A 14,372-nucleotide genomic window follows, 5' to 3' on the forward strand; every position below is an offset into this window, starting at 1 on the left:
TTATATGAGTCTGGACAGACATGAATGTAAACTGCAACTTGACTGGTTGCCTTGACAATTCTAGTTTGATATATAATTTGTCTGTGCAGTGGAAAAGTTTTTAAAAAATTATAGTAGGCCTGGTAACTTGACAAAGCAGTAATGAGTAATGTAATCAAGAGGGACAGAAAAGACCTAACAAACTGGTCAGGAGAGCTGGTTCTGTCCTGGACTGCCCTCTGGACACCATCGAGGAAGTGGGTGAGAGGAGGATGTTATGTGCTTGCTCTTTGTAATACTTATGACTAAATTTTCCAGTTGTGGCATCAGTAAAGTGTCATCTATCTTATCTTATTGTGTATCTGTATCTTATTTACTGTTATTTACTATCAATTACATTTCAGGGTTTAAGGTGTGCCTCTTTAAATGACCTCTGTTTCCCTGTCACATTTACAATGCCACCACCTAACACTCTTGTTAGTTTAACTATGTGTAATCAGATTGCATTATATATTTAGTCATTTTCTGGTGATGTATTGGAATACTGTAGCTTTTTCTGTGTTTTATTTAATGTCAGTATCAGCATGAGTCAGCACAAAATTATATCACAATGCATGACTAAAGCACACCAGTTCAGTGCACCTGTGTCACTATTCTATTCCTAATCAAACTGGATACCTCCAGAAATGATGACTATAGAAGCCATACTTTCTTTTTCACAATATCCTCCTGAGACCTTGCCTATTCATTGTTTTTCATATTGTTTTGTTTTGTTTTTCAATTCAATTTATTTTTAAACTATGGTCATCATATATTTTTTGTTTATGAACATGTCAGGAATCATAAATTGGAGTCAGAGTTCAGCTAAACTTTGTGTTAGGAAAAATAATGGCAATGTTATGAATGTTTCATAATGATAATTTTGTTCAGTAGTTCAACAAATACAGGCCAAATGTTCAGTTTAATTTAAAAATGGACGGACATTCTTGTTTTCTTGTGAGCCTATCATGATTTCGTTGTGTTATAGTAAAATCGTTCTGTTAGTCCACTAAAGTGGACATGCTGTAAGATCTAAAATAAAAATATTTTTTACAAAATTCTAAATTGTGAGTTGTTGTTTTAGCTCCAAATAGGCAGGAATCCACCAAATAAATAAATAAATAAATAAATAAATAAATAAATAAATAAATACTTTGAAGGTACTTTTTTCTTTTGGTCCTCAAGAGGATATTTTACTTATAGATATATGGCGACATCTGCCGTGCGGTAACGCTAAACTGGGAAGCCCAACCGGATGTTGCCTAAACTGGTGGCATTTGATTGTCCTTCAAAGCAAACTCTTAATGATAATAGTAAAATTATGATGTAGATCTAAATGACATCATTTTGCCACTTTTATCAAAAGCGACCTGTGATAACCTATATCTAAAATAATTTTGATGCTTTCGTGCTGAACAAAGAGTAGAAAAAAAAATTGTTGTCTCACAAACATTTTATTTTGAAACTAGACCGGAACAATCCTTTCTTTTGAGTGAACTTGGAGCCACTGCTGTAGGCTGAGTGCAGCGATGTCGGTGGTGCTTTTCCTCATAGCAGGAGCAGTTTCCTTGTATGTGATAGTGTACTACCGTGTGTTCAGAGGAGTGACATGCTCCAGCTCAGTGAAGCTGACGGGGAAGACGGCTGTTGTTACAGGTAACGAGCCTCACTTGTCTGCTCCGGCTAACTTGCTCAGCTTTATTCGTGCTGTTCATCTTCAAACAACGTTCCGGTTAACATAAAGGAGTATGGTCTGTTTTCTGAAACACCTTCCTGTCGTTCTGTGTCAAAGCTGTACTGAATCACCTGTCACCAACTTGCAGTATTACCCAGTGGTCCCCCGACAAGAATTCAGAAACGTACAGTCAGAACAAGCCTCCTGAACCGGCTTCACTCGCTTCATGGTGTGTCAAAGTGAAGTTTGCATATGGCAAAAGCAACTTACTTGATTATAGAATAACTGCAGACTCTTATGAATTCATATGTCTCTCATTACCTATAAGGAGTTCTCAAACCACTGCCTTATACAGAGTGACAGCCCTCACACATTTCACATTTCAGTGATAAAAAAAAAATCTGAAAATAATCAAACCTCAGCAAAGGTTTTGGGAGGAAACCTTTGCCTTAAATATTCACTTTTCAACTTTATTTCAACAGTTTGCTCATTTATGAATATATTGAGAACCAAAGTACGTCAGTTAGTTTGTGTTTCCACAGTTATTATCAGCATCATATTTCCCAGCTATACAATTCAAGGGTATACTTTCATTGACATTATTTAATTTTTCATTGTCTTGGACATCCTCTCACAACTTTCAAACCTTTGGTTTGTCAAAAGATCTTAAATGCTTCAAACCACCTCAAATCACTTTCAGAACACCTCCTCCTGCAGTGGAAACAGTATTTCCAAATCTCTACTGTTGGACACAGTTTTACCGTTTCATGGTAAATACTGTCATACCACCTGTAACGACAAGTTACCGTTACGAAATCTCAATTAATTGATCCAGTCCAGTCAAGGTTTTGGCTACTGCCAGGGAACATGTGAGAAAGCAACGGAGCCCAGGAAATCCTTAGATTTTCGCATTCTGTATGACATAGCAGCACTGCAGCGGGCTGATTCAGCACTAAAATCCTGGTTTGACAAGGTCTCAGAGGTGGAGGGTGAGAAGCAAGGCTGACTGTTTAGCTGATGCTAGTTATGTGATTCAGAATGGAATTCTTTACCAGTGCCAGGGTAAGGTTGAGGCCTTAGAGCCAGAGGGCCTTACACTACAAGGTCATGGAGCTAGGTCATTCAATCCCCTGGGCAGGCCACCGAGCATTCCAGAAAACCCTTAATAGGATTGCTAGTAGTAGTAGGAGTTTTGTGTTTCATGTGAAACATGTCAGCTAACTTTACCTAGGGGAGCAGCCCGTGCCCAGCTCCAGCCATTGGTTCTCATTGACACACCATTTGACAGGATAGGTATGGATGTAGTGGGACCCCTTGAAAGAAGTTCATCAGGCAATTGGTATATTTTGGCAATTTGTGATTCTGCCGCTTGTTATCCAGGAGCCTTTTCCTTCAGATCTGATCAAATTTGTTTCCCACACAGACTTTGATTGGGACCAGTGGTTGCCCTGTCTACTTTTTGCATATTGTGAGGTATCAAAGGTTTCAGCAGGATTCTTACCCTTCAAACTATGGTCATCAGGTGAGGGGTCCACTGGACCTCCTGAAGGAGGTACATGGGGACTATGCAGGGAAACCAGAAGACCTGGTATGACAGAAAGACCAGCAGGTGTTGCTGCTGCTCCCAGTGACCATAAGCTGTCACCTTGTTCATAGGTTACCTTACCCAATCACCAGGTGCTTGGGTAAGGTAACCTATGAACACTATGTGCCTGACAAATTGAAAAAATAAACAGCAGTATTTTCATGTAAACTTGTTGAAGGAGTTTCAGGTGCCTTCACTGCCAGTACAGCAGCCTGTCCACCAGCAGCTCCTCATCCATACTGTCGACAGGGAGGAAGAGAGGGAGCAGTTGTCTCTCTCTGATCCCAGGGCAGCGGATGTGTCCCATCTCCAGCCTGTCCAGCAGGGAGAAATGAGAGCATTGCTGGATCCAGAGCTTTTCCAAGAAAAACATGGCTTTACAAATCTGGTCCAGCATAAGGTCCACCTGAAGGAACATGCTGCTCCCCTCTGAAAGTGCTACAGGATCGCTGAGCAGTTGGTGCCAAAGCTAAAGGAGACCGAGCTGATGCTGCAACTGGGAATAATTGAAACTTTGACCAACGAGTGGTTGCAGTCAATTGTGAAAGATGGTTTACTGAGGTTCTGCATTAACTTCAGGTATCTCAATGCAGTCTCAAAGTTTGAATCCTTCCCAATGCCCCACATTGATGTGTTGCTGCAGAGAGTGGGGCTGTCTGCATAATCAACATGCTTGACCTGAACAAGGGGTATTGGCTGCTGGCCCTGGCAGCCGAGACTAAGGAGCTGACAGCATTCAGTACACCCTATGGCATGTTTCAGTTCAAGGTGATGTCGTTTGGTCGCCAGGGGCGCCAGCAACATTTCAACCACTGGATCAAGTGTTGAGAGAGGTGTCACAGTTTGCAGCCGCCCACTTGGATGATGTTGTCGTCTTAAGCCAGGCCTGGGAGGAACATATGACTCACCTTAGACAAGTCCTCCATTGGGTCAAGACAGCCAGGCTAACCATCAACCCAGGCAAGTGTGCTTTTGCACAGAAACAGGTGGAGTACCTGGGACATGTTGTCGGATGACATGGGGGTGGTCAAGCCTCAAGTGGGAAAGGTGGATGCCATCCACTCACATCCTGTGCCCACCACCAAGAAAAGGTGTGTGCATTTATGGAGCTGGTGGGGTGGTACAGCAAGTTTATCCCCCAGTTGTCAGAGAGGGTATAGGGCTGGGTGATAAAACGATAGCGATATGTCTCGCGATAGACACGTCATCAATATCAATAAAAAATGCGTTTGATAAAACATTCTATAATTTTTTTTCTTGAAAAAAAGTTGCGAAGCGAGGTTGGTTGCATGAACAAAGGCACTCGCTCTCAGGTAACCGAGCAACGTAGGGAGTAATCGCTAATCAGTGAGACGCTAACACGCCAATCATGTAACATTATCAAGTTCGGTTGCGCCATCTCGTTGTCTCGTGTTTGATGCTTCGCGAGGAGTGAGACTTTTTTTTTTTTTTTAAACACACTTGCAATAAAAATATAATTGAATAGTTCATGTATGTTTAGAGTAAGAAGAGCGACTAAAGTTGTTCATATGTCTAGGCTGGTTTTATAGTTCAGTCAGTGTTACTGTACTGTCTATCATGTTTGTTTGTTCGTATGTTACAGATGTCAAGTCTACCTCAGTTTCTGCTATGTTTCCAAAACACTGCACATATCTGAAAACATTTTATTCAGCAGAGGGTGAATCAGCTTGTGAACTTCCTGCACTACACCTTCAGAAAAAAGTTCTCAGGTTTCTCTCTGTTTACATGTTTACACTTTTTTTTTTACATTTATTATTTGAGTGTTTTCCATGGTTGTGTTGACATTTCCTTCCCTTTCTGCCTTGATAGCTGAGGGGATTATAATCAGAGGAAGCTTCAATTTAAAATAAAAATGTTTAAATTTAATGTATTTTTCTCCAGGCCTTATTTTAAATAAGTCATAAAAAATATCAATAATTATCGATATCGACCAATATTAAACACTTATAGCGCAATAGAGTTTTCAGCCATATTGCCCAGCCAGACTTTTTAAGGACCCGCGGTCACCCTGCATTAAGATTGATTTATTAGGTTTGTCGTTATTTAGTTATATGACTAAAACAGGTTTTGCTGCTGATCTCCTCCTTAGTAGTGACAAGCCTAGCTTGCATGCATGCTGGTCCTTCCGCCTGCATTAGTTAGACTGACAACTTGCAGTTAAATTTTCAGTACGTTGTACTCACCTTTTTCTTGGACGGGAGTTCCAGTTGCCGAAGTGTGTCTGAGTCTGATATCGCAAAAACTGCTGCCTTAATCCTCCAGTTTGGCCTTGTGCATAGTTAGCATTAGCGTTAGCTGCTTGTCCTGCTGAAGCGACTTGGAAGTTCGCAGGTCTGAAAATCTGTCTCATCTCACTTTCCACTGTGCTGTGAGTAAAGTTTGGTGCAGATGAACCTGTCACCTGTCACCCAAGCAACGAGGATATGGATGCGATCGTTTCTGGGGATGATAAAATATTTCTTAAAACCCCAATAGCTTGTTGCACTGCCCGAGACTCCTCTCCACCTTCCACGCTGACTGTGACCTAAACATGACCCGCCCGCTTGAGCTTCTCAGCCAATCACCGCGCAATAAATGATGGACTTCCTTTTCCACTATACTGACTTCCTTTTCCACTATACTCTCTCACACATACATGTATTCTTCTCTCACATGCATATATTTTATTTGTACATATACATATATGCCTATTTATTTAGGAGAATGTATGTTCGTGCAAGAGTGACAATATATGCACGTGAAAGGAGAAGTTGTGTCTGCGTGAAAATGAAAATATATGTATGTGAAAGGAGAATGTATGTGTGTGTAAGGAGAATATATGTGTGTGTGAGAGTGACAATATATGTATGTGAAAGGAGTATGTGTGTGTGTTCAAGGAGAATGTAGGTGTGTGTAAGGAGAATATATGTGTGTAAAAGGAGAATGTATGTGTGTGAGAGAGAAAATATATGTTTGTGAGAGGCGAATATATGTGTATGAGAGGACCAGAATGAATTATGGCTTGTACGGCCCCTCATACGTTAGACAGACATTCAGTTTGTTACAATCTTAACTGCATCGTCAGCTTTTGTGATTTTTTTTATGTTTTAGCTCTTCAGCATATTCCAAAACTGGGAGAAATTAAGGCTTTGTCATAGCTATTGAAGGCTCTAATCTTTTGTTTTAAAACGTGTGTATTTGCAGGTGACATTAAATTGACCAGCCCTTGAATGACATTTAGGTATAACTGAGGTTGTCTCAGCTCTTTGTTGTCAGTCTTTTGTTACATTTGATGTATGTGAATCATTTCCCTGTTAAGGAAGTAACACTGGCATTGGCAAAGCCACGGCTCTGGAGCTGGCAAAGAGAGGAGCCAGGGTGATCCTGGCCTGCCGCAACAAGGAAAAAACTGAGGCCGCTGCTTTTGACATCCGCAGAGTAAGTGGTAAGAAAGACTACTGCAAAGGAGACTCACTCCATTGTGCTGTAATCCATGAAGAACACTTAGAATTCCAATTCAGATGTTAGTGGTTAGATCGACTACTCAAAAAATTATAACTATGACACATATATTTAAGATGTACTCCAAAATGTGGACTTCATGTAGCCTACCCTCCCTGATGTACATGTGATGGACAAAATATCAAGCCTTTATAACTTGGAGTGCACGATTCTATTTGATTCTGATTCTTGGGGTCAAAATTAATCTGATTAAATTTGATTCACAATTAAAAATCAATTTGTTTCTTGATTCTAAATAATTGCTCAATGCAATAAATTCACAGACTTTGTTTCTAGATTAATGTTTTGAATTACTTTTCCCATTTTACTGCAGTAGATATACATCTCCAGAAAAAAAAATCACACTGAATCAAATGTAAATGTTTACTACTCATTGTTAACCCTTAGTAGGTTAGGGTTAGTAATTTTCCTGTAGTCCACTCAGTGGATAGGAAACCAAGGCGCGTTATACTTCATAACATCGGAATAAGCCGAGTAATATAACAGGCAAGTTGCGACATGGATGTGGGAAAACAATCACACCCGTGACACAGACGGCAGCTTTAGTGCTCTTTGTGCGGTGAGGTTGATGGTGTGTGCAAAACACTTGACTTGTTTTAATTTGCCTGGCTGTGTCGTAGCTACCATGCCAGCACCGCTAACAGTAACTAGTACCATGCTGGTGATTGCGAGCCCCCATTCCAATGCGACAGTCTGAAACATCTCATTCATGTTAACTACTGTATGACTTGAATGCATTACTCTAGTTTGTAAAACACAAGACTCTATAGCTGCCTGTCATCAGTGATATAGTGAGAGATAAATGTCACATATGATTGAGTTGCTCTTGATGTCCATGCAACACCTGTTAGTACCACTCAGTGCTTCCTTCAAGCCCTCCGCAACATTTTTGTTAGTTTTTTGGCCTTTTGGTAAAAAGGCACATCTTCATCTGGTATAGTATACCTGGGTTCATTTGTGTGAATCACTATCAGTGACGCTGTAGGGACGCAGATCTTTTGAAATGAAATATGCTATAGTGATGAGTTAAGAGTTATTTTCTTTGCCTGTTCTGAGTTGGCTGGAGGTTTAGAACATTGCTGTAAAGTGGGTTCATTGTGCTTTCATTGCCGACAGGGCAGGTTGTAGTACTCCATTTCCCCAATCCCTCCATAACACACACTTCACTTCCTTCTTGCTCATGCCAAGGAGGTGGGTCTAGACGGGAATTGGTGCAGCGTCATAGTGCCACCTGGAAATGGAAAACGTAGTTGTTGCCAGACTGAGAAATGTGAATCGATTGTAAAATTTGTGAATCAATTCTGAATCACAATTCTTCTGTGAATCAATTTTTTTGTGATCCCCATTTAGAATCCAACACAGTTCAACAGCGCCACAGACTGCAGCCACCAGAATGATCAGACAGTTCAACCAACACCTCTAAACAGTTTAAACACGAAGTGAACATTGTGTGATTGTTGGAATAGACTGCATTAGTTTTAGCTAGGCATACCTAATGAAGTGACAACTGAGTTTAGTGTTCACACAGTTTCATAGAACATTTTTATGTATAACCATCTCAGAACCACCCCTTTGTTAACACACAATAAGACTGGCTCATTAGTAATAATGTGGAAGTAAGAGGCTGTGATGATCAGTATGTACAGGTGTTGTTTCTTATACTTCTGACCACAGTAACTGTGAGATGACCTGAGCTTTTAGGGGACTGCATATTATCCACAGCGTCAAGACCACCCAGACTGCAGAAAACATCATTTTCAATATTTCAATGCAAAAAAAAAATCAGCAATTTTTTTTTGATCAGTAATGTTCAGTTCTACTAGTTGTATATGTGTAGTACAACCAGACTGACTCAGCATTAATATCCCACAGGAGAGTGGCAACAATCAGGTGGTGTTCATGCAGCTGGATCTGTCAAGTTTCAAGTCTGTTCGTAATTTTGCTGAAAACTTCTTGAAGACTGAACCCAGACTGGACATTCTCATCAACAATGCAGGTGAGGATGTTAAAACACAATGGATCCTTTCCATGCTATGTTATTTGTTCATTTTTTTTAAATTTAATTTAATTTTTTTACTTAGAAACAAAATGAAAAGTACAGTTAAAGGAAACAAAGTGAGTTACTTTTGACTTCACCACAACAGTGCTGTGAAATGGAAGTACATGTAGTGATTGAACCTTTCTGTGTTTCAGGTGTAATGAGTCCAGGACACACTGAAGATGGTTTCGGGATGGCATTTGGGGTGAACCACCTGGGCCACTTCCTGCTCACCAACCTTCTTTTGGAACGACTGCAGCAGTGTGGTCCCAGTCGTGTGGTCACCGTGGCTGCGCTTCTTCACCGCTTTGGCAACATTGACTTCCCTCTGCTAGCTTCCAAGAAAGATTTAGTGTCTGATGAGTCTGCCTGGCACAACTTTCTAGCCTACTGCAACAGCAAGCTGTGTAATGTGCTCTTCACTAGGGAGCTGGCCAACAGGCTGGAGGGCACCAGTGTCACCTGCTACAGCCTCCACCCAGGTCAGTGCTTAGGGTTTTGGGTGGCGGGTGAAGATAAGAACAAGCTCTAAAGCATTTTCATTTTCACTCGCAACTTCTGTCTAACAGTTTCAAGCCTGTTGCACCTATGACCACGCCCCAGAAGACCATTTTCAGCTGTGGTTTTTTAATACTAACAAGAAATGATCAAAAGCTGACAGATGTCAGTCATATTTTGTATTGGCCCTCAAAGCAGTACAAAGGAAAATAATTAGTGCACACATACAGCCTGAGAGTTTCCCTGTTGTTGTTGTTGTTGTTGTTGTTGTTGTTGTTGTTGTTGTTGTTGTTGTTGTTGTTGTTGTTGTTGTTGTTGTGGGGACATTTCCATCAAGCTAATCCACAGAGGGATTGGTGTGTGTTGCTCCTAATGTTATCTTCCACATCTTTGTGTCATCAGAGTGACTGTTATAGCAAGGAAAATAGTAGTTACTGGACATAAGTCCAGTTTCATGCACCTGCATGTTGTCACAGCCTCCATAAAGCATGTTATTTTAAAGATATTAAAACATTTATCACAGTAATGACAGAACATTGTGACAGAACGTCACCCGAGTGATAGTAACTGGTATACCACCCAATTCCAAAACTCTTTTAACATTCCTGCACATTCATTAGTTGTGAACTGATACATTTACCAAAAACCTGAGTATGTTCAATTAATGCTTGCTTGCATGCTTTTTTAGCACGGTCATGCTCACTGTTACTCACTCAGTGTGTATTGCATTGTGATAGTGATGTCCTACAACAATATACTGAAAAATAGAACTTTAGTGTGAAAACAGTACAAACCAAAAACACACAAAGCCTCTCTGTTTTATCGTTGGTCTCTGCCACTGCCGTTTCATTTTTTTTGTTCTTCCTTGTGCCATTTTTCAACTGCTTGCCCCAAAGACATGAAGAACACATAATTTCCTGTAATGCATGAACTACACAAGCTACACAAATAATGAGCCATGAAACTTATTGACAACTATTTCAATAATCGATTTTAATTGATTTCATAGATTAGTTGTTGCAGGCCTAATTATGTTAGAACAGAGCAGTATCTTTGCAACTTCAACTGAAACTGACAGAAAAAACTTCCTCTGAGCTAGGCTGTATATACAGTAAACATGGAGCACTTCAGCTAAACGTATATGTGTGTTTTCCAGGAGTCATCTACACAGAACTGTGTCGCAGCATGAGCCTGTGGCAGCAGCTCCTCATGATACCCTTTGCCAAGCTCTTCTTCCTGGACCCTGAGGGTGGGTCCCAGACCACCCTGTACTGTGCCCTACAGGAGGGTATTGAGCCTCTCAGTGGACGATACTTCTCTAACTGTGAACTGCAACAAGTGGGAGCCAAAGGACGAGATGATGCCCTGGCAAAGAAACTGTGGGAAGTGAGTGAGAGGTTAACAAGTTTATCTTGAGAGACTGAGTCCTAAGCTAGAAACTCTGTATGAATGCTCTGTGAGACCTCAGCAAATTGAAATAAAGCACTTAAGACTAACAGTCAGTGTCGCTCCTCAGGGGGCTGCTGTAGCTGTACCAGCTCCTATTTGTAATTATTTCTATTTTTTTAAAGCTTCTTATTATGTTCAACTTATGTGATTATATTGTTTACATTTCAATTTGCTGAATATCTCTTTTAATTGTTGCTGTAACCAATTATTCTTGTGGGTAGTATTACCTGACCGTTTTGTCTCATCTGAGTACTTTATTCATGGTTCTGATTCTGTGGCTTGAATCATTGCAGTTAACAACCCGCCTCTGCTGTTCATAACTGGAAACCTTATTGCTAACAGAGACTTCATGAGACCAGTTAACAAGGATCAACAATGTTAGTTTAAGTGTTTAGTCTCATACATGTATGAAGTAGTGGATCTTTTGAATAGTGACAAAACATGAAGTATTTAATTATCTCTATTTTTTGCCTAACCTTACACTTACATAAATCCCCTGAGTTTGTGTAACTAAGCATGCACTGCGCTTCATTTCAAGAATGAAAGTTTTAAGTGGACTACAGGGATGGCTTCTGTTTTGTACAGTTTTTATTAAAGATTTACAACATGTGTGTCAACAGTATCAAGTTTGTGCATTTACATTGTTCTTAATTCTGTGAACATTTGCACACTCATCTTCAAACACTGTACTGCTCACCTGGTGCTCTGTAGCCTTGAATAGCATGAGAGACTTTTTTGCTGAACTTTACTGGGTGGCCGATTTCCTGTACCTGCCAAGTGAGAAATTAAAGTTGGCACAAGCTATATCTATGTTCTGGTGGCACTGCATTTTGGTCCTAAACCCCCCTGTTACAGGTGCTTGAGTGACCACAGACCTGTTTTTTTCATTTAATATATTTTTTATTTATTATTTTATTAATATACAAGGCAACCAGCTGCATTCAACAAAACATTTTATCACACAACATATTGAGGGAGCGAGTAGATAGATGTTTTTCTTGAATAGGCAGTCTTCAGAGAAACTCATTAGACCTCCTATAGGCGGAAAAAGATGGCAGAAAACAGGCCAAAGACAGGAAAGACATGCAAGTGATAGATAGGCATAACATTCCTTCATGACAACAGTCGGAAGAACAGAAGACGTAGACAGCTGACTGAGTGCTCAATAAACTTCACTGAATAATCACTGCTAAAAACACCTCCACACACACACACACACACACACACACACACACACACACACACACACACACACACACACACACACACACACACACACACACACACACACACACACACACACACACACAGTTACTGAATCTTTTAGTGAGGGCATTCTAGGGCCAGAAGCAGAGCGTGTCATAGACCCAGAGGAGACCAGGTCCTGAGTCGAGTCGGGCCTGACACTGATGGAGAGACCTGAGAGTGGTAAAGAAAGATGAAACAGTGTTAAGGAATACATTCAAGAACATAGAGTAAATACACACTGAAAGCCAATGTTTCCCAAATGTTTTCATGAGCTTGAGATTACAGAGTGAAAACTTTGCATTGCTCCTCCTCCATCTGCAGTTCAACCATGGATCGGAGTCTCCTCTCCAATACCCTGGTGTAGACCTTGCCAGGGAGGCTGGGGAGTTTGATCCCTCTGTAGTTAGAACACACCCTCTGGTCCCCTTTCTTAGAGATGCAGGAAACCATCCTGGTTTGGCACTCCAGTGGCACTGCCCTCGATGACCACGCAATGTTACAGAGGTGTGTCAGCCAGGGCAGCCCAACAACATCCAGAGCCTTCAGATAGGGTGGATCTCATCCACCACTGGGGCTGCTCCACCAGTTGCTTAACTACTTTGCCGACTTCTGCCCCAGAGATTGGATGACCCTTCCCCAAGCCACTGTGGAGAGTAATACAGAAAACACATCAATATAATATACTTCAGTACAAAACCATATGTAACTATGACCTCAGCCATAAACTTAGAATTGAATTCACACATTTCCATGTAGATTTCACAAGGCCATGCAGTCTTTGGCTATTTAGCCATTTTCTGTCAATTGCACTGCATGACACACACAAACAGTGGGATATGATATTTGCACTCCACTGCACTAAAATTTACAATTTTACCATGTTTCTATGAAGCTTATATAGTTGCCAGTTTATTAGATATACTGAGCTAAAACAAATGCAGCCGAACAGTCCTGAAGTAAATCCTCCTTCATGAATATTCTGTTCAGTATTTGATGTTTAGAGTTGTTGCTTCAACTCTGTGATTATTTGGGAGGATACGGGGAGCAGTTTCTGACAATCTCACATGGTCTCACATGGTTTCATGCATCAGCTCTTCAACAGAGAAATATGTAAAGTAATTAGCTATCTGCAGTTATACTTTCTTTTTCTTTTCTGTCACCAATGCACTGTGTAACAAACCATGTGTGTAATGACTGAATTAACCAAGGAACAACCTTGATAGGTACAAGATAGTTGAGCTAGCTTGTAGTCAGGTGTGCTGATTTGGTCGCAACTGTTTCTAACTTAAAGAGTAATTGGAATAACTGGAAATAAACTTTGTATGCCAGAAAAAGGCAATAACTGCAATCAGTTTGAGGTAAATGCAGGTCAACTGACATCTGGCAGTAGTTGTTAGCTAAATGCAATTAAAAACTAGTTATTATCTTATGTTAAGATTAATTAAAGCATCTGTGCACACATAGCACTCTGTTATGTATCCGTGCTGGAGGAGATGTAGGCTACAGCTTATGTTGATGAGGTGGTTGGCAGAGGATCAATCAAATGTGTGAAAACGAAATTACATTTTTTATACACACCTAATTGCTAAAGTTAGTAGCCATCCCTCAGTCCTCCAGCTTGCCAGCTATAGTCAACAGTGTAGCGTCCTATTTCACATTGGTAAAGGAGAGCTGTGTGAGCCTTATGATTGTGAGCAATTGTCACAGGTTATGGTAAGTAAAACATCAAATTCAGATTCAAATGGATATCTCCAGGTCAAGATGCAGAGAAAACTCTTGTCACTCTTTAAAAAGTGGCAGGTGTTTGAGCAACCTAGAAATGATGTTCGTATTAAAAATATTAACATTCAATTAATTTATTGCATTAATGATCATTAAATAATTGGTTCATGTTCAAAACTGATTAAAAGAAAATTCTGAATGAAATCAACATACAGTATGTTGATCCAATGAAAACACCATATTTCAAAGCACTAACATTCTAACACTGATGACTTTTGCGCATGTTCCACCCTCACCGAATGTAGAAAAACAAATGAAGACGTCACTGCAATCAGTTGCAGGACATTTGAAGGTTGCAGACTTAATGGACACATTGCAGGAATCATTTTGACCAAATGTTTCACATTGTCAATGTCCAGAGTAAATAATGTGTGTTTAGTTTAATAGGGTGAGTAATCTAAATTAGTTATACCATGGTCTGGGTGAATACTCGATTCTGATTGGCTGCAGGGTGTCCGTTAAAAAGTGTTGTAGGACACCTAGAAAAAAAAGTTCTGGTCAAATAGCCTGATTGTTCTAAATTATTGCGCTGGCTCAAACGCTAGTTGGTAACCGTG

General features: G+C 40.3%; 1 protein-coding gene across 1 annotated transcript; it reads left to right on the plus strand.

Moving 5' to 3' along the window:
* Positions 1-1,539: 1,539 nt before the first annotated feature.
* Positions 1,540-11,428, plus strand: LOC139336129 (dehydrogenase/reductase SDR family member 13-like). The gene is made up of 5 exons (XM_070970055.1): positions 1,540-1,674; positions 6,598-6,716; positions 8,673-8,796; positions 8,994-9,320; positions 10,493-11,428. Exons 1-5 carry the CDS (start codon positions 1,548-1,550, stop codon positions 10,750-10,752), a joined length of 957 nt encoding a protein of 318 aa, XP_070826156.1. The 5' UTR covers positions 1,540-1,547; the 3' UTR covers positions 10,753-11,428.
* Positions 11,429-14,372: the final 2,944 nt, after the last annotated feature.

This window comes from Chaetodon trifascialis, chromosome 9, assembly GCF_039877785.1.
Source record: "Chaetodon trifascialis isolate fChaTrf1 chromosome 9, fChaTrf1.hap1, whole genome shotgun sequence".
NCBI lineage: Eukaryota > Metazoa > Chordata > Actinopteri > Chaetodontiformes > Chaetodontidae > Chaetodon > Chaetodon trifascialis.